The sequence below is a fragment of the Garra rufa genome, chromosome 9 (genome assembly GCF_049309525.1).
Source record: "Garra rufa chromosome 9, GarRuf1.0, whole genome shotgun sequence".
NCBI classification, from domain to species: domain Eukaryota; kingdom Metazoa; phylum Chordata; class Actinopteri; order Cypriniformes; family Cyprinidae; genus Garra; species Garra rufa.
This window is the reverse complement of record NC_133369.1, coordinates 34,954,979-34,978,671: the sequence shown is the minus strand read 5'-3', so window position 1 is coordinate 34,978,671 and position 23,693 is coordinate 34,954,979. Positions and strand designations below refer to the sequence as shown.

The window sequence follows — 23,693 nt, the reverse complement described above, 5'->3', positions numbered from 1 at the left end:
CAGTTCATTGAGGGAAACATGGATTCCATTATGCACTGTACATTCTGAAGCAGAACATGCAAGGTGATGGGGTGGCCAAGTATGTCTCCAGACCTGAACTCTATTAAGCACCTGTGGGGCATCCTCAAGCGTAAGGTGGAGAAGCACCATGTGTAACATCCAGCAGCTCTGTGAGGAGTGGAAGAGGATCCCAGCAACAACCTGTGCAGCTCTGGTCAATTCCATGCCCAGGATGATTAAGGCAATGCCAGATAACAATGGTGCTAACACAATATATTGACACAAGTTCACTTAGGGTGTACTCACTTTTATTACCAGTTATTTTGACAATAATGGCTGTATGTTGAGTAATTTTCAGGGGGAAGTAAATCTGTACTGCTATACAAGCTGCACATTGACTACTCCAAAATATATCCAGGTTTCATTTCTAAAGTATTGTCCCTTGAGAAGTTATACTAAAAAAGGTTGCTGAAATGTGAGGGGTGTACTCACTTTTGTGGCATATTGTAGGTGAATATTAGACAGAACACATGCTGGGTTATTTTGACCCAGCTTGTTGGGTTTTATACATTAACCCATTTGCTTGGCTGTTGGCCAAAAATGCTTATTGAAGGTTTTTCATTTTGCACACTAAAATCTGTTTATATAGGACAAGAACAGTTCATATACAATATTTTTTTATTCAATGTCAAGTCAGTCTTTCACAATTATAAAATCTGCAAAAAACATTCAGTAAAGGGATGTGACAGGACCAGCAAGAGCAGCCAATGGGAATCTGTGTGAAGAAAATCAGTAGGCTGTTCCAATTCATTGATATTCATGACTTATCTTATATTCATGTTTGAAAAGTGACATCAAAAACAGCTTTACCTCATACCATCTTGTCTGTCCGACATTTAAGTTTCAACCCCTCAAACGCATTAGGCGACCACAGCTGCAACAATGGCACACTATCAACAGCGCTCCTATTGTAGTCAATGGAGCGCTCGGAAACTTGGGCAGATCTGTTTTCCTCATGACAGGGTGAACAGCACAAACCACATGGAATCTGATCTTTTCAATTCCATTTTTGTGCCACTTTCAAATGTAGTACTAAATACGATACAGGTCAGGTATCGTATTTAGTACTACTACTACTACTGAATAGCAGTAAAAGTTTTTAGCTAAGAGTTTTCTCTTAAAAACTTATTCACAAAGCTGCTGAGACAAACTTTTACTAAAGAATAAAGAGAAGTCTTAAGCTAAGAGTAAGGGTGGGGTTGACCTTATTGCTATGGGTGATGTCAGCATGCTTACTAGCTATGCACACAGTGATTGGCTGAGAGGGGAGGGGTCTCTGTCTGAGATTTATTCATAGAAATATTGTAGAGTGTGATATTATGTTGCTATATTTAGATAAAGATTTAAAAATAAAAATGTTGCCACATTCAAATAAAGATTTTAAAATACAGGCTTAGTGTTACTAATTAAACAAGTTAATGTTCAGTCTAAATGTCAAGATTATTTATTTATTTATACAGCGCTTTTTACAATACAAGTTGTGTCAAAGCAACCTTACAGTATTAAAATAATAAAATAAAATGTCAATAATAATGCAAGAGTTCGATATTGCAACAAAGTCAAATTGGGGAGGACTCGTCTGGTTCCCATGGCCTTGTGCCGGTGGCCGTTTAGGGTAGGAGTTCTTTCTTGATGATCTGTCTCTGGGGCTCATCTAGTTGACACGGTATCCGCTGACATTCGGCTGTAGGTGTTGATCCACCATCTGCTCTAGGTTTGGACTGGATCCGGGGGACTGCAGTGACCATCTGATCTGGATACGGACTGGATCTGGTGGCTATGGTGACCTGGGAATAAGAAAAAAACAGACTAATATTAATGTAGATGCAAGAGTTCCAAGTTGCCACAAAATCAGATTGGAGAGGACTCATCTGGTTTTCGCTGTCTTGCGTCGATGGCCGTCTAGGTGATGAGGTCTTCACTGATGATCTGTCTTTGATGTGGTCCCTGCTGACATTCAGGGCTGTAGAGGTTATCTCTGGGTGCTGATGGGTACGGACGAGATCCGGGAGACTGCAGTGACCGTCTGCTCTGGATACAGGTGGCTACGGTGACCTCGGAATAAGAAGGAAAGATACTAACATTAGCGTAGATCCCATTCTTCTTCTGATGCAACGAGTACATCAGGTGTTATAGGAAGTGTCCCTGGTTCCGGTTGACCTAAATAATGCAGCCTAACAATCCTTTAACGGATTTGGATTATGAAATGTATTAAGTGTAGGCCAGGTTAAAGAGATGGGTCTTTAATCTAGATTTAAACTGACAGAGTGTGTCTGCCTCCCAAACAGTGTTAGGTAGATTGTTCCAGAGTTTGGGCACTAAATGTGAAAAAGATCTGCCGCCCGCAGTTGATTTTGATATTCTAGGTACTATCAAATTGCCAGAATTTTGAGAACGCAGCGGACGTGAGGGACTATAATATGATAAGAGCTTGCTCAAGTACTGCGGAGCTAAACCAATCAGGGCTTTATAAGTTATTAGCAAGATTTTGAAATCTATAGGATGTTTAATAGGGAGCCAATGCAGTGCTGACAGAACCGGGCTAATATGGTCATACTTTCTGGTTCTAGTAAGAACTCTAGCTGCTGCATTTTGGACCAGCTGGAGTTTGTTTATTAAGCGTGCAGAACAACCACCCAATAAAGCATTACAATAATCTATCCTTGAGGTCATGAATGCATGGATTAACGTTTCTGCATTTGACATCGTGAGCATAGGTCGTAATTTCGATATATTTTTTAGATGAAAAAATGTGGTTTTGCAAATGCTAGAAATGTGGCTTTCGAAGGAAAGATTGCTATCGAATAGCACACCTAGGTTCCTGACTGATGACGACGAATTGACAGAGCAGTCATTGAGTAATAGACTGTGTTTTAGGTTATTACATGCGGAGGTTTTAGGTCCAATAATTAACACCTCTGTTTTTTCAGAATTTAGCAGCAAAAAATTTCTTGCCATCCAATTTTTTATTTCAACTATGCATTCTGTTAGTTTTTCAAATTGGTATGTTTCGCCAGGCCGTGAAGAAATATAGAGCTGCGTATCATCAGCATAACAGTGAAAGCTAACACCATGTTTCCTGATGATATCTCCCAAGGGTAACATATAAAGTGTAAAAAGTAATGGCCCTAGTACTGAGCCTTGAGGTACTCCATACTGCACTTGTGATTGATATGATACCTCGTCATTCACTGCTACGAATTGATGCCGGTCAGATAAGTACGATTCGAACCAAGCCAGTGCAGTACCACTAATGCCAACATAATTTTCAAGTCTATTTAAAAGAATATTGTGGTCAATAGTATCAAACGCAGCACTAAGATCCAGTAGTACTAATAGAGAGATGCATCCACGATCGGATGACAGGAGAAGATCATTTGTAACTCTAATAAGAGCAGTCTCAGTGCTATGATACGGTCTAAAACCTGACTGGAAATCCTCACAGATACCATTTTTCTCTAAGAAAGAACACAATTGTGAGGACACTACCTTTTCTAGTATCTGTGATTTGAAATTGGTCTGTAATTGTTTAATTCATTGGGATCAAGTTGAGGTTTATTAATTAGAGGCTTAATAACAGCCAGTTTGAAAGTTTTGGGGACATATCCTAACGATAGTGACGAATTAATAATATTCAGAAGAGGATCTATGACTTCTGGAAGCACCTCTTTTAGTAGCTTAGATGGAATAGGGTCTAACATACATGTTGTCGGTTTTGATGATTTAATAAGTTTGTACAACTCTTCCTCTCCTATAGTTGAAGATGCATGGAATTGCTCCTCAGGAGATTTATAGCATATCTGATGCGATACTGTAGCGGATGGCTGCATAGTTACAATTTTATCTCTAATGGTATCTATCTTGGTAGCAAAACAGTTCATGAAGTCATTACTGCTGTGCTGTTGGGAAAATTCAGCACCTATTGGTGCTTTATTCTTCATTAATTTATCCACTGTATTGAATAAATACCTAGGGTTATGTTCGTTTTCTTTTAAGAAAGATGAAAAATAATCTGATCTAGCAGTTTTTAATGCTTTTCTATAGGATATCTTACATTCACGCCAGGCTGTACGGAAAACCTCTAGTTTTGTTTTCTTCCAGCTGCGTTCCATTTTTCGTCGTGCTCTCTTCAGTGCGTGAGTGTGTTCAGTATACCACGGCATCGGACTGTTTTCCTTAATTTTTCTTAACCGCAGAGGAGCAACTATATCTAAAGTGCTAGAAAAAAGAGAGTCAATAGTTTCTGTTGCATCATCAAGTTTTCCTGAGCTATCGGATATGCTGAGGAATTCAGATAAATCAGGAAGGTTACTTACAAAGCAGTCTCTTGTGGTAGAAGTGATGGTTCTACCGTACTTGTAGCGAGGAGTTAGTTTTACAGTTTTAGTTATCTGGAGTATACACAAGACTAGATAATGATCTGAGATATCATCACTTTGATGCAGAATTTCAAAGCCACTAACATCAATTCCGTGTGACAATATTAAATCTAAAGTATGATTTCGGTGATGAGTAGGTCCTGAAACGTGTTGTCTAACCCCAATTGAGTTCAGAATATCTATAAATGCTGATCCCAATGCATCTTTTTCATTATCAACATGGATGTTAAAATCACCCACTATTAAGACTTTATCTGCGGCCAACACTAATTCGGATAGAAAATCAGCAAATTCTTTAATAAAGTCTGTATGGTGCCCTGGTGGCCTGTATACAGTAGCCAGTAAAAACGTCACAGGAGATTTATCATTAATACTTGATTCTTTGGATAATGTTATATGGAGCACCATTACTTCAAACGAGTTATACTTAAAGCCTGTTCTCTGAGAAACACTGCACATATTGCTATAAATTGTGCAAACACCTCCCCCCTTACCTTTCACATGTGGCACATGTTTATAACAGTAATTTTGGGGGGTTGCCTCATTTAAAGTAATGTAATCATCTGGTTTTAGCCAGGTTTCTGTCAAACAGAGCACATCTAGCTTATGATCAGTGATCATATCATTTACAAAAAGTGCTTTCGTAGAAAGTGACCTGATATTTAATAAGCCAAGCTTTATCATTTGTTTCTCAGTATTATATACATTTTTTATTTGTTGAACATCAATTAAATTGTTACTCTTACATTGCTTTGGACGTTTATTGTATTTTCTAACTTGGGGAACAGACACAGTCTCTATAGTGTGATATCTAGGTGAAAGGGTCTCTATGTGCTGAGAATTAACTGATTTCTGTGACGTGAGGCGGCTAGCAGACGGTCGGTTTAGCCAGTCTGTCTGCTTCCTGACCTGGGCCCCAGTTAATCAAGTCAGCCTCTTACATTTGTGCTTCGTGTAGAGAATTAGTGAATATGCATAAACAGCCTTTTAATTGACAGAGCAGAATAATCATGGTTGATAGTAAGACATGTAAACGTAAAAGAAAACCAAACTGGATGTAAGAACAGCTGTTACTTCTTGCCCAACTAGTTAATGAAAACAAGGATATAATCAAAGGAAAATTTGGAGTTTGGATAACCTCCAAAACCAAAGGTAATACCTTTTTTAAAAGCTCCCCCTTTTCAAATGTTTCTAAAATATTTACGTTCTGAGGCAGATAGCCGACAACAGCCATTTTAGGATAGTTTGTGGCTTGGTCTTAGTGACTTAGGAGTCCTCTTCACTACTCCTAACATAGTTTTATCACTAAAACGCTTTGTAAAAATACTCTAGAGCAAGAATTTAGGAGTTTTAAATGTAGGACTGACCCATTACTTTTAAGATTTTCTTCTAAATCAACAACTTATGAGCTACTTTTAGCCTTAAGATGTTTTGTGAATATGGGCCCAGATGTTTTGCAATGCGACCTCAGTCTGAAAGGTCATATTGGAATTCACACAAATTTTACACCACTCTAGATCGACTTTCGTCACGATTATACGCTCATAGGAGTCACTTCAAAGATTTTACATACCCACAGTTATCAATACAGTTGCGAAAGGTAGTCAGTGGAAGTGTTATGTGTCAGAACATTAACAATATATAGATATAGATATGTAATAATAAATATTACAGTAACAACTCTATATACAAGCAAAATAAAGGCTTGTATCATAAAAATTTCAAAACTCTGCTCTCTTTTGCCACATCCTTGTCATTATTTTTCATATTTTTCATTGTCTGCATGTAATTTAGCTGGCTTCTATGGATCACATGATAAATAAACATATAATCGCTTCCTTTATGTCCTCTCTGATTACCTCCGTATGACAGTGCACTGCGCAATTGTTGCCAAGTCCACAGTTTTCCCGCGGAATAGGGCTACTTTTTTTTCATTGTTGCCGCGGGTTGTTTTTCAACTCTGTGGGTTGAAGCAACCCCATTTAACGCAATAACAACACATATATACCAATCAAATTAACAGTTTTCCAGTTACATCAATTAGTAACTACACTTGAATATAACAAATGCATCACATTTCCTATCATATTCTCCACATTATCTCAGTATGAGGTCCAGGTTTAAAGTGAGCCTTTGCTAGCTGTGTAAATCCTCATTAAAGCTGTGGAACGAAAGAGAGAGGGCAGCCAAATGACACTCTCTCCTGTTACTGTCACATCTTTACACCTGAGACAACAGCCTCGAGTGGGATCTGTCAATCACATCGTTACAATGAGCCTGAGAGGGTGCCTGGAGCTGACTGCTCATTGTCATGGCAACACTCTAAGGTGAGGACCTTAAGGACTCTCATTTGCGTCAGAGAGAGTCAGCAGAGGGCAGAGCTCTTGCACAACACGATAGTTTCTGAACAGGCAAAAAAAAAAAAAAAGGAACGTCTTTGTAAAAGCTATAATTATGCAAGTATTTCCTCTATGTAGTTTCCAAAAAAGTGCTATAGCTGAAACCAAAACAATAAGCCACTGGAACCATGTAGCCTTTGCTGAACTGATCGTCATGTTTAATTCCCAATAGATTAACATTTAAACAGCCATTAACATTCAAACAGTACGGTATTGGTAGAGCCATTTTTAAACGGCTCACTTAAAGTTTTCTCTTCTTTTCAAGCTGGTATAATAGAAAGTATTTTTTTGTTTATTTTATAAAATATCGTGTCAATGACATTACTTTTGAGATCTTTTCACACTGAAGACAACTGAGAGACTCATATGCAACTATTACAGAAGGTACAAACACTCAATGATGGCTCAGGAGGAAAAATTATGTATTAAGAGCTGGGGGTGAAAACTTTTTGAATGTGAAGATCAGGGTAAATTGAACTTATTTTGTCTTTTGGGGAACATGTAAGCATCTGCTGTTGCTAATGAAGGACAGTACTAAATAAAAAAATATGATATTTTGGCAAAATAATAAAAATGGACACATCCTCATTCCGTCCAAAAGTTGTCACCCCCCGGCTCTTAATGCATTTTTTGTCCTTCTGAAGCATCAGTGAGCATTTGAACCTTCTGTAATAGTTGCATATGAGTCCCTCAAATGTCCTCAGTGTGAAAAGATGGATCTCAGAATCATACAGTCATTGATGGAAAGGGTTCAAATGCACAAAAATGCTGAAAAACCAAAGAATTTGTGGGACCTGAAGAAAGGGACTTTTCTGAAGAACAGTGGGCAGTTTAACTGTTCAGGACAACTATAACTATAAAACAAAAACACAGCTGTGGATCATTCAGGTAACAACACAGCATTAAGAATCAAGTGTATGTTAACATTTGAATTGGGTCTTTTTAATTAATTCAGCTATTATTTTCTCTTGTGGAATATATGTAAACGTCTTTTATGTGAAATATCTTATTTTTCAAAATCACATGCATTTTGTATGATCCCTCTCTTTTTTTTTTTTTGGTAAAATAATTAACTCTGCAAGATGTATGGAAACGCTTGACTTCAACTGTGTTTGGGTTTAAAATGACATGGTGAATCATTTTTGAATTATTATTTTTGGGTTTACTGTTCCTTTAATAATAAGCTTTAGATAACTTGACAGTCAGGACATGTTGTGTAGATACCAGTATGTTATTCTGGCTAATAAAATGTCTACACATGAGTCGCGACAGACTGTTGATGATGTTAAAGGTTTCCATAATAAATCACGTCAGACAGAGACAGGCCATTGAAAAATATATATAGTTGTCTTAAACCAATTAAAACTTATGTTTTTTTTCCAAGGGCATGCTTATATCCTGCTTTTTTCATGAAATAAGGTTTCTACGCTGTCTTCTGAAACACTTTGAGGGTAGCATGACCCTGATCATGACAGTCTTTCTGTTGCTGTCTGTGGTAGATGTCTCTCCAGACGAGGGTTAATAGGATAACCGTGTCTTAAATAAATCACCAGCAACAGGGAAAGAAGAGACAGCAGAGATAACAACCTACTCACTGAACACTCACTCTTCTAAAACCAGCTTCACTGGTGCTTTTAAAATTTATCGCATACTGTTAGTCAGTTATATAAAATGTGTATGCAGTATATGTATTTATACATTGTCAAATCTGCCTCATATTCAATAACAAAAAGTTTGGGGTTGGTAAGATTTTTAATGTTTTGAAAGAAATATTTTATACTGGGTAAAGCTCCATTTATATCCATTTATGTACTAGTTTGAAATAAATTTAATAAGTTTTAAATGTGTTTTAGTCATGTGATGGTAAAGCAGAATATTTACCAGCTATTATCCCAGTCTTCAGTGTCACATGACCCTTCATATATCATTCTAAATCGCTGATTGGTGCTCAAGTAGCAGACAAACTGAAAACAGTTGTGTTGCTAAATGTTATTGTGTCAACCATGAATATAAATATAGATTATATTGTGAAAATATATATGTAACTACATTATATAGTATCATTTTATATATAAATGTGTTATCTAACCACAAATGTTACACTGTCTTAAGTAATAGGGGCAAGTAACTGCTTTGCCAGTGCAGTGGTGGATTTTGAAGTTGGCAAATGAAAGCGAGTTAGTTAATTCTTTCCAGAGAGCAATGTATCTAAGGCTTAATGAGCTGTACTGCTTGAGAAAATAACATTTTGTTCCCCAGTACTTTCCAAAGGAATACACACTCTCAGAGCTGATGTAGTCAAAGCCATAGATTATTTATTAGAATTTTTCCAATCGCATGATTATATTTATCTATTGCAGAAATCGTCCCAGGTTACGTATGTAACCCTGGTTCCCTGAGGGAACGAGACGCTGCGTCATCAACACTTTGGGGAATGCCATTGGCGAACACCGCTCTGAACGTAGTCTGTAACCAATCAAATGACGGGAGTGACGTCACCGGCGTGGTGACGTAAGCGACCAGGTAGTATAAAGCACGTGCGTTTGAAGCAAAATATCTGTCACTCAAGGACAGAGGAGCCTGGAGTGGCTCTTAGGTCTAGCTCGTAGAACCTGACGACTGTTAAATGTGAGGACCAACCCGCAGCACTGCAGATGTCCTGAATAGGGACACCTGCCAGCAGAGCTTTAGAGGCAGCCATGCCTCGAGTAGAGTGAGCCTTGACTCCCATCGGTGATGGGAGGCCAGAGGACTCGTAAGCAGTGGATATGGTATCCACGATCCATCTACTGATTGTAGGTTTTGTTGCAGGTTGCCCCCTCTTAGGGGGACCGTAACAAACCAACAATTGCTCTGTTTTACGCCACAAGGCAGCTCTGTGGACGTATGTGTCCAATGCTCGCACTGGACACATGCAATTATACTTCCGATGGTCGCTCTTCATGAATGGAGGAGGATAAAAGGCCTGTAGTGCGGTCCGAAATCTCCTCTATAGGCTCGAAAGGAGGCCTACAGAGAGCTTTGAGCACCACAGCGAGATCCCACGTGGGGACCCTCGGCTTCACTCGAGGCCTCAACCTGAGTGCACCGCAAAGGAAACGTGTGACCAAGGGGTTCTTACCCACTGACAAGCCACCAAGAGGGGCGTGGTAGGCCGATAAAGCCGCCACGTACACCCTCAGGGTGGAGTGGGCTAAGCCTGCGGAAAAGCGAGACTGCAGAAACTCCAGTACTGTACCAATTGGGTCTAATTGCCGTTCTCTACACCATGAGGTGAACAACTTCCACTTAAGGCCATAAAGTCTCCTTGTAGAGGGAGCTCTAGATTGAAGGATGGTCTCAACAATCTCAGTTGAGAGACCATCATCTATGAGTTGTGCCCCCGTAGCAGTAAAAGTGCGGGGTGAGAGTGCTAGGCCGAAAGGAAGAACTCTGTATTGGTAAGCTTCGCCCCTGAAAGCGAACCTGAGAAACCTCCTGTGTTGAGGAAGGATGAAGACGTGAAAATACGCGTCTTTTAGATCTATCGTGACAAACCAGTCCTCGGACCTGATTTGAGACACGACCTGACTGACAGTAAGCATCTTGAACTTCAGTTTTCGGTTCAGCTGTCTGAGATCTAGAATGGACCTCAGCCCTCCATCCTTCTTTGGAACAATGAAATACCGGCTGTAGAACCCGGATTCTCTGTCTTGAAGAGGGACCACCTCGATGGCCTCCTTCCTCAGAAGAGATTCTACTTCCTGTTCCATTACCAGAACCTGCTCGGGGCTTACAAGAGTGGGAAATACCCCGTTGAAAGGTGGCGGCGGTGCGCCGAACTGGATATAATAATCTTTCTCTACAGTACGCAGGACCCATGAGGACACATTTGGCAGTAGTTTCCACGCTGCCAGAAAGTGTACTAAGGGAACCAGCCTCTCGAGACTGGTTTCTGGTATTATTTGAGGAATTAATTCGGTGGCCTGTAACAGCTGACTGGCAGGAGACACCTGAATTAACTGCTCTGAGGACCCCCGTAGGGGTGGCAAACCCGCTGGTTCCGCTACGCTGCCGGGCGGAGAAACCAGTAAAGGTTTGCGGGAGACTGCCGCGCCCTGTAACACTAGCAGGGTTAGCTGACTGGTCTCCTCAGGGCCCCGAGGAAGAATGGGCACCATGTACTGTGGTGAACCCCATTCCCCCCCGAGAGGGGCTGCCCTCGACGGCCCTGAGCCACAAAAGTCAGGGCCGCTTAGCCGAGGACCTCTTGGACTGCAGCACGACCCTCAGGTCAGGCTTAGTCTTCGAGGCCACCGACTTAGAGCGTCGCTGACCCCGCCCCCTTGGTCTGTCTGGAGGGGTGCGGGTAGCAACGCTTCTCTTCTGCGCCTCGCGGTGTGAGGAGCTGGTACACGGTTGTGGCTGCCAGAGGAATAGACGCGGCGAGGGTGGTATTGCTAGAACGCCGCCGCTTGTTTACGAGCCTCCTGGTATCTGCTGACGACTGCGTCAACCGAGTCGCCAAACAGACCACAAGGCTGAAGCGGGGCGTCCAGGAGGAGGACTCTGTCTTTTTCTTTCATGTCGGACAGGGTCAGCCACAGATGTCTCTCCGCGGCCACCAGGGCTGCCATAGACCGCCCAATAGCACGGGCGGTCTCCTTTGTGGCGCGGAGAGCCAGATCTGCTGTGCGACGTAACTCCGACACATTTACCTCCTCACCATCGTCTAGATCCTTCAGCAGGTCAGCCTGGTACGCCTGCAAAATGGACATAGTATGCAAGCATGCACCAGCCTCACCCGCTGCCATGTACCCCTTACCCAACAAGCCCGAAGTTGTCTTGAGTGGCTTGGAGGGCAAGGACGGAGCCTTCAAAGATGATGCCAAATCGGGTGACAGATAGCTTGCAAGCGTCTGTTCAACCCGTGGCATCATCTTATAGCCATGCTCATCCACCCCTCCCACATTACCGTAGTAATCTGAGGAGGGGATGAATAAAAGGGCAGAGAAGGGTTTTTCGCCTGATCTCGACAGCTCACTGTGGAGATCTGGGAAAAACGGAAGGAGATGGTGTTTTTGCCCGCAGAAAACGCTCATCTAATTTACTTTTCTGCGGCTCATGGGTTTCCTCTGCGGGCCAGCTGATGTTAAGCTTGGCAACCGCACGAGTCACCACCTCCAAGAGCTCCTCATACTGCGGGGATCGGGGAAGCGGTTGTGGATCATCAACACTCTCTACATCAACCTCCTCGGAGGAAGATAAGAGAAGTGTAGATGCCTCGTCCCGGGGGGAAGGAACCGCAGTGCGGGCTTCCACATCCAGGAGGAGGTCAACCGATCTGCTAGGTGAGGAGGGAGATAGGGGATCACCCGTCTCCATTCCCTCTAACAGATCGAGCTGCGAACCCCACGAGTGCAGCTGCCGCTCCGCCTCAGCGGAAGCAGGGCCAGACCCACGAGGAACTCTGGTGAAGGCTCCCTCCTCAAAGAGAGCCCTCCGAGAGCGAAGCACCCGCAGTGGAAGGCGATCACACTGCGGACAGCCAGCCCCCTCGAGGGCTGACTGAGCGTGCTCCACTCCCAAGCAGACTACACACAGACCGTGTGTATCCCCACCAACAATAAAACGCTGGCAGGGAGGGACACACCGTCTGTGTGGCTGATCAACCGCTCTAAACTTTTCCCCTTTTTTAGTTGGCATCGCTCAAAAGACCAACATATAGCGCTTCGCTGAATGACAAAAGCTGGCGCCGGCTTCAAACGCACGTGCTTTATACTTCCTGGTCGCTTACATCACCACGACGGTGACGTCACTCCCGTCATTTGATTGGTTACAGACTACGTTTACAGCGGTGTTCGCCAATGGCATTCCCCAAAGCGTTGATGACGCAGCTCGAGTTCCCGGAATGGAACCAAGTTCCACTAGCAGGGACAGGAAACAGAAAGTCAAATATTCTCTGTAGAGGCTCTGTAGACATTTGCACAATTACGATTAACACAATGTAATTAGTCATTATAGATTTTCTGAGATTTTCTAGTTCCAGCTAGACTTTTATATTCTCTGAAAATTTGAGCAAAACTGAATGGCAATAAGTAAATCTCATCACTTAAGCAAGTGATAGCAAACCTGAATAAGGTCAGTTTGAGATATTATTTATAGTCGAGGTCAAAAGTTTACATCCCCTTTTTAGAATCTGCAAAATGTTAATTATTTTACCAAAATAAGAGGGATAATACAAAATGCGTGTTATTGTTTATTTAGTACTGACCTGAATAAGATATTTAACATAAAAGATTTTTACATATAGTCCACAAGAGAAAATATTAGTTGAATTTATAAAAATGACTCCATTCAAAAGTTTAGATTCCCTTGATTCTTAATACTGTGTTGCTACCTGAATGATCCAGTTTGTTTAGTGATAGTTGTTCATCAGTCCCTTGTTTGTCCTGCCCTGGTGAAAAAACCAGCTAAAACCAGCCTAGGCTGGTTGGCTGGTTTTAGCTGGTCAACCAGCCTGGTTTTAGCTGGTCATAGCTGGGAGGCAGGCTGGTTTTAGAGGGGTTTTGGCCATTTTTCCAGCCTGGCCAGGCTGGTCAGGCTGGTCTTAGCTGGTCAGGCTGGGAAACCACCAGCTAAAACCAGCCTGACCAGCCTGGCCAGGCTGGGAGACCAGCTAAAACCAGCCATTTCCAGCTTAAACCAGCTAAGACCAGCCAACCAGCCTAGGCTGGTTTAAGCTGGTTTTTTCAGCAGGGTGAACAGTTAAACTGCCTGCTGTTCTTTGGAAAAATTCTTCAGGTCCAGCAAATTATTTGGTTTTCCAGCATTTTTGTGTATTTGAACCCTTTCCAACAATGACTGTATGATTTTGAGATCCATCTTTTTAAACTGAGGACAACTGAGGGACTCATATGCAACTATTACAAAGAGTTTAAACACTCACTGATGCTCCAGAAGGAAAAACCATGCATTACGATTATTTTGCCTTCTGGGAAACATGTAGCTATTTTCTGTAGCCTCTGAAGGGCAGTACTAAATAAGAAAAATGTACACATTCTGTCATTCTGTTCAAAAGTTTTCACCCCCGGCTCTCAATGCATGTTTTTTCCTACTGAAGTATTAGTGAGTGTTTGAACCTTCTGTAATAGTTACATATGAGTCCCTCAGTTGTCCTCAGTGTGACAAAAAATGGATCTCAAAATCATACAATCATTGTTGGTTTTGCAAAATTTGCAGATTCTGAAAAGGGGTATGTAAACTTTTGACCTCAACTGTATGCCTGTAGCACTTAAGAATGGGAGTCCAGTACCAAAATGTAATACTTAAAGAGATAGTTCACCTAAAATGAATAAAATCTGTGATCATTTACTCCTCTTCATGTCATTTTCTTTCTTCTGTAGTAAAAAAAAGAGAAATATTGGTAGCCAAACAGTTTCTGTGATTTCTGTTTTTGTGAGTTTCCATTTAATAATGAAAAAAAAAAAAAAGATTTTTTTTTTTTAATGCTCCAGAGAACAAAGAAAAACAGGTTTGGAATGACATGGGTGAGTAAAAGATGACAGAATGTTTATTTTTCTAAGGTGAATTACCCCATTAAATGTTTGTTTTCTTAGTATGACCAATAGTAATAACTAAAGCACTAAAACAAGTGACGACTGTTGAGTATTAGAGAGTTAATATACTGTGACAATAAAAGAGCAGAAGGGCACAATGCCCTGGGTAATACTTTTAAATGCTTTAAGGTAAGCTGACAAAAATGGTCTAATAAAAATATCACTTTTATCACTAAGAAATATGTGAAGACGTACAGCTATAGTTTTACTGTGTGAGGCATGGATGATGCTTTTATCTTTGCTCAAGAGGAAGAATACATTATGTGCTCACTTGTCAAGGGAAACATTTATAAACCAGAGGTTAGAAAGGCGCCGACTTTCATCTGAAGAACTGCATCTTCGTTCCCTTTCCCTTTTGTGCTTCTGCCTCATTCTCTTTTTTTCCCTCTATCTCTAATTACACTTAGTTTAATTACTCCCACGGTTATGATTAATTAAAATCATGTTTCTATTCAAATGGATGCAGGCCAGAGGTAACACATGGCAGAGACTTCTGCTACTCTCACAGTTTTCTGAGAAACCCTCTTACATGGTCCAGCAATAATGGCTTGATCCACTCATCTCTTGCCTAATGATGAGAGAGCTTGTAGTTTTATATTTCAGTCTTTTTTTACCCTGACCTTGTAAGACAACTGCGATCGTGTTGCATTTATTTATAAATTTCAAAACCATGGACTTCAAAGGAACTCAAACGTGCATGGGATATTCAGCTGATTAAATAAAAAACACAGAAAAGCAATTATACTTTGAATTATTTGATATTATTGTGGTGGGGAATTATTATTTGAAGTAACACAGTACCGTGCAGACCATTCTGATGAAGCAAATATTCTTCACTTATTTGTTAATTGTGTTATAAATGTTATACTTTCATCCTTTACAACAAAACATGAATTTCTAAGGATTTTAGAGCTATGTTTTGTTAGTACATGGTTAAAAGTCAGTGTTGTTTTTCTTTATAAGGCTATGTGCTTTAGTGAAGACCTACGTACATGTTTTACCTATTTTTCCTTACAATACACTAAAATGTACTGCAGTTTTTAAATATTATATCAGCTCATCAAGGACAGACTATAGAATATCTGTGTATTCAGCATTTATGCTAAACAAGTCTTATGTTCTAGGGGTTACAAATCTGTTTGGTGAACTCTCTCCCTAAGTTTAAAAAGAAGCAGTCAAAGTACTTTGAAGTGAGATTGGAAGAAGAACACAGGCAGGAGTCTCTGGCCCACATTAGGCAAATGTAAATGAGACCTGTGGGAATTTAAACTGGATGAAAGGAAGATTTAATGTTTCGCTGATATCATTTATTTTTCTCCCTCGGCATGCTCCTAATCTCCAAATGTGTGATCAGTATGAGGCTTATAGGAAGTGACAAGATCAGCTCACGAACAGATGGGCTCGATACAGCCACTCTAAACTCTTCTTCAGCCTCTATTCATTTGATTTCAGGAAGTGATATCTGCTGAACGTCTTTGGATTATTTTAAAGTTTGCAGTTGTGTTCAAACAAAGAAAGACAAACTCAAAAGTGAAAACTCAAAAAAATAAAAAAGATGATTTAAGCATTGATCTATGAAAAATAAATTAGCTGTCAGGTACTTGCGATTCTTCATATGAGGTTTTTGACTAGTCTTGAAATACTTCATAAATCTTAGATGAGCACATTTATTCAAGAGAAAAGTACAAATTTAGCAAGTAATAAGTAGAACAATCAATGTTCCAAAGTTGCTGTCATACATTTCCAAAAATAATGACTTTTTAATAATGCATGTGGGAGTAAGTGATGACAACTCAGTCAAAACAATTCAGGTTATTTAACAAAAAGGCAACGTACACACTACAAAGTTTTGGAAGTAACAACCGCACATAAACATGGCTGAATGAACTAAACCAGTAGTTGTCAACCAGGGAACCAGGACTTTATAAAAATTGCATCTACAACAGTGTACTGGCATATTAAAAGTGACAATGTCAATATATAATGTAATGTGTTTGAGTTCTAGGATTTTTTTTTAGTTACACAGCTGTCATAATTATTCAACCCCTATTCAACATTGCCGTTTTAAGTCATTTATTTTTGTGGTAGGGAACAAAATTGTCCTAAAACACAATTAACCCTTTAGAAACTATTAAAAAAAACTGAATCAGCTTGAGATGTTACACATGCATGTGCTGAAGTTGAGTAGCAAATATGGTAAAGTCAACAGAGCTTTCACAAAAGCTATAGAGAAGAAATAATTTTATTGTATTAGAAAAGTCTTATTCCTTAGTTTAAAGTTTGTTGTACCCGAAAACCTTTGAGGGTGTTGAACCAAAAATGCACAATTTCATAAAATGTTTGATCAAAACAACTGAGAAAAACCTGCAATGTACAGCCAAAGACTTGCGAGATGACCCGATGAAAGGAGGAAAAATATTTCATTCCAGAGTAGAAGATGAACATAAGACAAGCATGGCTTTCATGCTGGGGCATCTTGGTGAATACCATTCTTGATCAAGAAGAACAAAAAGGTCAGCTTGAATATGCTAAAATTTATTTGGATAGACCTGTGGAGTTCTGGAAGAATGTTTCATGGAGTGATGTGACCAAACTAGCACTTTTTGGACGTATAGATCAGCGGATTGTCTGGTGCAAAAAAGGGAAAACTAATGTGCAGAAGAACACTATCTCCATGGTCAAACATGGAGGTGAGCTGATCCAATTATGGGGTTGTTTTACTGTAGCATGAAGTGGAAAACATGACCGTATGAAGGAAACCATGGATTCCTTGAAGTATCAGGCTATTTTGCCAAGAATTGTGATGCCTTTGGTACAAAGACCGAAGATGATGATCAATGGACTTTTCTGCAGGACAATCCTCCCAAAGTAAACATCCAAATCTACTTATGCTTGGTTCAGGGATCAGTCACAGAATGTTCTTGAGTGGCCTGTTCAGTCTCCAGATTTAATTTTCATTGAAAATATTTGGTTGAATTTGAAGAAAGCAGTGGCAAAGTGAAAACCAAAGATTATCCGTGATCTAAAAGTTTTTTTCATCCGAGGAATGGTCCAAGATTGCAGTAGAGAGGTGATCAACGCTTCTAAACACTTTCAAACAGCGTTTATAGGTGGTTTTAAATAATAAAAGATTCTGCACCAAATTTTACTTTTGGGGGTTGAATAATTTTGAACATGAACGTTTAGAGCCAATTTGATTTGATCAATCAATTTGATCAATTTATGTTCTCAGAATTACTCAAATGTGTATTAAAATACTTTATCTAATAGTGTCCTAATGCCTTTGTAGATTTGTTTTTAGAAAAACTAATTATCTGGAACAAAATGTCTTGCATGTCAAGGGGGTTGAATAATTTCGATTGCAGCTGTATATATATAGGTATATTTTTTTTTCAGTTTTGCAAAAATATATGTAGAGGCATGTATTTCCAATGAGCCTATGTTGAACAAAGTCATGAGGCCTTCAAATATTGTTACTGACAATGGGGGCCTTGAATTCAAAAAGGTTTAGAACCACTGTTCTAAATTGTTGTTTAGAAGAAGGCAACCATATTTAACTGCAGTGTGTATAAAGTATGTGGCCTATAAGATACAGTCACAAGCCTAGAATCATGTAAGACAATTCTACACAACACCACAAATTCATACTCAGCAATTTTGTGCATAACTGAGCCTTTGGGCATCGAGTGCCCTGTAAAAGCCCAGCAGGAGTTACATGGAGAGGGCTCAGTTTCACTCCAAACCACAGTTTCATACTTCTCAGCACCTATTCTAGTATAGAAGCCTTCATTAAAGATTTAGCTTGTACACCACAATATCTTGTTTTTAGCGTTTCAAGGACACTGTACAAGAAAAATAATTCTAAATTCTAAGCTTCATGTAAATTTTGGTTTTAGCAACCTGATCTCATGACGAAAACATACCTGTGGGAACTTTTTCACAAGACACAAAATACATATCGCAATGTACGTTTCGTGTCATATTCAATGTGAAATGTTCAGTTTTTTTTCCCCAGAACAGATGAATGTACATATGGAATGTTTTATTTGACGTTAGTTTTGTACATGTAACTTCAGTTCTGACTTGAAATGTCCATTGAGTGACGCTATAACTCTAATCATCTGCACTACACCTAAGCCTTCCCAATAGTATGAACAAAAGCGAATGTGACGTAAAAAACATCTTTTAGCTCTTTCATCGTAAGTAATGTTTTTCATGGGATTCATACCCAAGGATTCCACATCCTAAGTGCATTTGCCGACTGAGCTACTGAGCAAGCTTGTTACGTCAGGACAGCGAAACATGGATCTGTAATCATAACTGTGTAAGAAAACAATTACAAGTGCTTGCTGTTTCAAAACCTCTAGTGTTCATTTCTGTTGGAAACTGCAGTGATATGTAGCCTACTGATTGATACTTATTTCACGTCTTGCGAAAAAGTTCCCAAAGGTAATGTTTTCACCATGAGATCAGGTAGGGTTTTGTCCAATCCAGCTGTAACCACAAAACAAATAAGCGACAGATTTTGTTGATGTTTGGTGTATAAGTGTGTAACATTCACTCACTATGAAATATAATTAGACCAAAATTCCACTCCTCGTAACTGTGCATTAAATATTAAATATCTTCTAACTGGCTGTAACTGTGAGCTGTCGACAGCACATTAACATTCAGCATAGAAAGACAAATTGCTTGTTGTTGAAATCCTATTGTATCGCGTCTGGTTAGGACATAGCGTAAGTCTCTTCACAGTGATGGGCCTCTGCATGAGTCCTGCTTTGCAAATGACCATCTGGAATGTCTTCTCTCAGACACCGTGAGCATCACTTAATCACAGTTCAAGGATTGTCAACCCTGATTAGGGAAATCGACTCAAAAATCCATGCAAATGCACTACCTCCTTTCATTTTAGCTGTCTTGAATAGTTTGCATGATTTTCTAAACAGCACAACAGAACAGACTTTGAGACATCTACAAAAATTAATCAGTATGATTCAAATCAAAGCAAAGGATTTCCATAAACCTTTAGTGTCTTCTGAGAGTTATTTTTACAATATAAGAGAATCTCTTCATGGGAGAGTTAAAAATCTCTGTTAAGTCGTAGTTTCTTCTCTTGTATGTGCTGGAGGAGGGCCTTGGCTCTTTGTTCTACATGCCGGATGATAGATTTGAGTCCAGAAGCCTTTCCTCTGCTCACCCAGAATTCCCGATCCACAGACAGGGAGCGAAGGAGCATCTTTTCCAGACATCCTGATTGCAGCACTGAAACGGCCCGCTCTGGAAACCTGCCAATCAACAAATACATTGTTACACAAACTGTTTTCTATGTTGAACAGTCTTATTTCCTTGAAAGCAGCATCTATCTTTTCTGAAATATGTATTTGTAAACATAACTTGTTTGCTTCTAATTCAGTTGACTTGTATCCAAATTGACAAGCATGTTAAAAGGCACAATGCAAGTATAGTTCAAGCTTACAACAGTTAACAGTCCACATTCTTAACCACAAGACCAGTATAAGATAGTATAAATAGTGTAAGTCTACTTACTCATCAATTCCTTCAACCAGTCTGAAGTTGAGGTTGTCTTGTGGTTGATGAGGTCTTCCTGCATTGTCAATAAAAACCAGTCTGGATGGATCTGTTTTCCGAACCTATAAATAGAGGTTAATATACAGCTTATTTTGGGTAGATTAATGATTTATAATATGTACAATAGCTCTAAAGTATTTGGAAACTTTTAGACATTTAAAGGGTTAGTTCACCCAAAAATTAAAATTAGTTCTTTGTGTCATTTCAAATGCTTTTGTTTAGTTTTTGAAAAACTAATGAAGACATTTTTAATGACGCCCTCAGCCATTTCTGTCCCTTTATTATAAATCCACACAACCAAAACTTTTATAGCTCTAAAAGTTCATAAACAACATTGTAAAAGTAATCTGTATGAAGCCATGTAATCCACTCTTGTAATTCACTCTTAAAAATTAAAGGTTCCAAAAGGGTGTTTTTGCAGTGATACCATAGAAGAACCATTTCCCAAAGAACCTTTCAGTGAACAGTTCTTAAAAGAACCATTTGAAGGACATCTTAAAAATCTAAAGAACCCTTTTTGACTATAAAGAACCTTTCATTTAAAGGTTCCATGGAACCATCGATGCAAATAAAGAACCTTTATTTTTAAGAGTGTATACACATTCATCCATGCATCATACAGTATGCGATAGATGGAAGCTCAGCTACTTGCTTGACATGTGAGAATGAATCCCTTTGGTTCTTGCAGAAGCTCAGACATGCTTGTGTGACACGCCAAAACACACCTCATTGGTTCTTTGGGGCAAGAAAGCACATCTGAGCTTCCACTTACACTCTTAAAAATAAAGGTGCTTCACTATGCCATAGAAGAAATTTTTTGTCTAAATGGTTCCATAAAGAATGGTTCCATCTCAAGAACCTTTTTGTTTTACAAAAGGTTCTTTGTGGCGAAAGAAGGCTCTTCAGATTATGAAAAGGTAAGTAAGAGATGGTTCTTTAAAGAACCTTTGACTTAATGGTTCTTTGTGGAACCAAAAATGGTTCTTCTATGGCATCGCTGTGAAGAACCTTTTAAAGCACCTTTATTTTTAAGAGTCTACCATGTGTGGTGAGCGTTAATCAATGTTCATGTGATTAAAAGCCTAATGAAATCAGTCTATCATATAAAGCGACCTTGTCTCTTCAGACAACTTTTTTTTATCAACTTTTGAAGCGTCAAAGTTCTGGTTGCATAGATGTTATAGAGGTATAATCTCTCATGTTTCATTAAAAATATATTAAAATGTGTTTTCAAGATGAACAAAAGCCTTATGGATTTGGAGCAAAATGAGGATGTGACAGAATTTTTATTTCTGGGTGAACTTTAAGTCACACTTTCATTAGATACAAAATGGCACCCGATACTGAATAGTAGACCTTTTTTCAGATTTTGTTGAATTATATTTCCAATCACATAATTGTAAATTAAGTGTGTACAAAAAGGCATGACTATAGTAAAACTGAAACATCTTGCCTGCCATTGAAAAAGTCAGACTGGCATAAAACGCACCTCTTTTGTAATTCAGTTCATATGCATGTTTAATATCAGGGTTAGGGTTACCAAAAGACACAGCTTGTATGAATTATGCTGGTTGCAGTGAGCTCTGTAGGCTTTTCTAAGCAACAGGAAGATATTTCTAAAATTGTGGAATGATTTTGTGGGCAAGCGATATTAAAACAGATGACTTGTGCAGACTTGCTCCAGAAACCTAAACCACAACTACACCGGAGCTCCATTTCACCAGCTCTCTGAACACTATCAGATAATGACTACAGAACCAATCTAAAGGCTCCCACGGAAACTGATTGCCTTGACTCGTTTTAGGTGCCTCACTCATTGGGTTTCTTACTCACAGTTTGAGTGTGAGCTCAAACTTCACGTAGATCTCGAGAGCTGCTGGAAAGTTATTACTTTTGATATTGGAAAGTGGTATGAAGGGGAAAAAATGTTCTACACTCTCCTGGTAGAAAACGAATACTTGCCAACTATGTGACCTTGTCATGAGGTCAGTCAATACAACTTGATGTAAAAAGGAAATTGCTTCAAGTTTCACTGAAACTGTAGTGTCATTATTTATGCATGTTTACTCTCTTCAAAGTCAAATGGAGTACTGATCAGTTAAAGGATACTTGCAAAAGCGCAAGTATAAAAAATTAAATAAATTAATTTAAGAAATATATAAATGTGTTATCATTTAACTGACCCAAATAATAATAATAATAATAATAAAAAAAAATCTACACAATAGACCTGGGAAATCTGCAAGGTAAGGAACATTTAAATTTTAAACTATAAGGGGTTCTCTCATATCATATTTATCATTGTGGGCCTTACAGGTTTCAACAGCTCAAAATTTGTTATTTACTGTATATTGCTGTAATGGATATTCAAGCAACCATATTAAAAATACTAAGAATTATAAGTGCACTGGATTTTGTGTTCTTGAACCACAATGGGTTTTTTTTTTTTTTTTTTTTTACAATTTCAGTTCTATAAAATATGGGACCCTTTTCTCTACACCTGGGCGGTAATGTGAGACTCTGAGGGTTGGACTTCTGTATTGATATTTTATTATCGAACAATCTGACAAATATCACAAATATTTCCTTTACCAGGATGTGCACCAGATTTAGGTCCTTTGGGTTTCCACATTTGATATTCAGCAGGTTTTCTACACAGAGTTCTGATGGGTCTGGTCTGAAACCACAGCAAGACCGGTCTAGTCTGTCATTCACCTGGAGAAACAACAAATTAAACACATGGTTAAAAAACTGAAATGAAAAATTAATGCATGTCAATAGACATTAACAAATAGGCTTTCAGACCACATCTTTCAAAACCACTTACAGGATAAACCTTTATATTATTTTAAACAGCTTGTCTTTTGTTAATGTTTCGTGATTTCACGTTTCCTGTTTCATGCTTTTTGCTCATGTCATGTTTTCATTGGTTCATTGTCTTGCCGTTTCATTATTAATGCTGTTCTTTTATTGGTTCATGTTCATTTTGTTTCACAGTTCCGATTTGACATTGGTTGTTAACATCATGCGGTTACCCTGTAGTATTGATTTTAAGCCCTTATGTTCTTTACTAAGTATATTTAGCTGTTCCATGTCATTGTCTAGTTTTGTTTCATGTCTAGAATTAACTATTTGGAAGTTCATCATTGTAAGTAAATTGGGTTCTCTGCACTATCATCTTTGTATGTTTGATGCCAGCAATGTTACATTGCAGTTATATATATATATATATATATATATATATATATATATATATATATATTCATCTTATACTTAACATGTTCAATCAGTGTTATTAATCTCATTAATTTGTAAATAAGAAAATAAATGCAGCGTACAGTGTAAAATTGCACAAACTTAGTACACAGGAGTACTTACTAACCGTAGTGTATGAACATTTTTCAAACTCATTTTTCTTTTATCAAGGCAAGCAGCTAAACTTGCAAGCGGAGAGTCTTAAGAGATTCCAGTGGAAATATTGTGGTTTATCTTTTCTCATAACATCTAACAACATTACTCCTCTTTGGTTTTTATATGTGTACTGGGACCACACTGTGGGTGAGAAGTTAAGGTGAGATGTGACCCTGTGGTGCAGTAAGTGTATGTTTTACCAGACTCATTCCCAGTTAGAACACCTTCCCCCCCTCTCAAACTCCACAGGCCATACT

The 23,693-nt window shown here is 39.0% G+C and overlaps 1 protein-coding gene across 2 annotated transcripts in view; it reads right to left on the bottom strand.

Moving 5' to 3' along the window:
• Positions 1-1,494: 1,494 nt before the first annotated feature.
• The window catches only part of gask1a (golgi associated kinase 1A), a 44,643-nt gene continuing 22,444 nt past the window's right edge, over positions 1,495-23,693 (bottom strand). The window contains exons 3-5 of one of the 2 annotated variants that reach the window (XM_073847981.1): positions 22,618-22,740; positions 19,984-20,087; positions 16,084-19,721 (exon numbers count right to left, since the gene is read on the bottom strand). In XM_073847981.1, the coding sequence (XP_073704082.1) occupies positions 19,517-19,721; positions 19,984-20,087; positions 22,618-22,740 (432 nt within the window). In that variant the 3' untranslated portion in view covers positions 16,084-19,516. Of the gene's footprint in view, positions 2,116-16,083; positions 19,722-19,983; positions 20,088-22,617; positions 22,741-23,693 lie in introns of those variants that run through there. The other variant, XM_073847982.1, reaches the window with a different exon arrangement.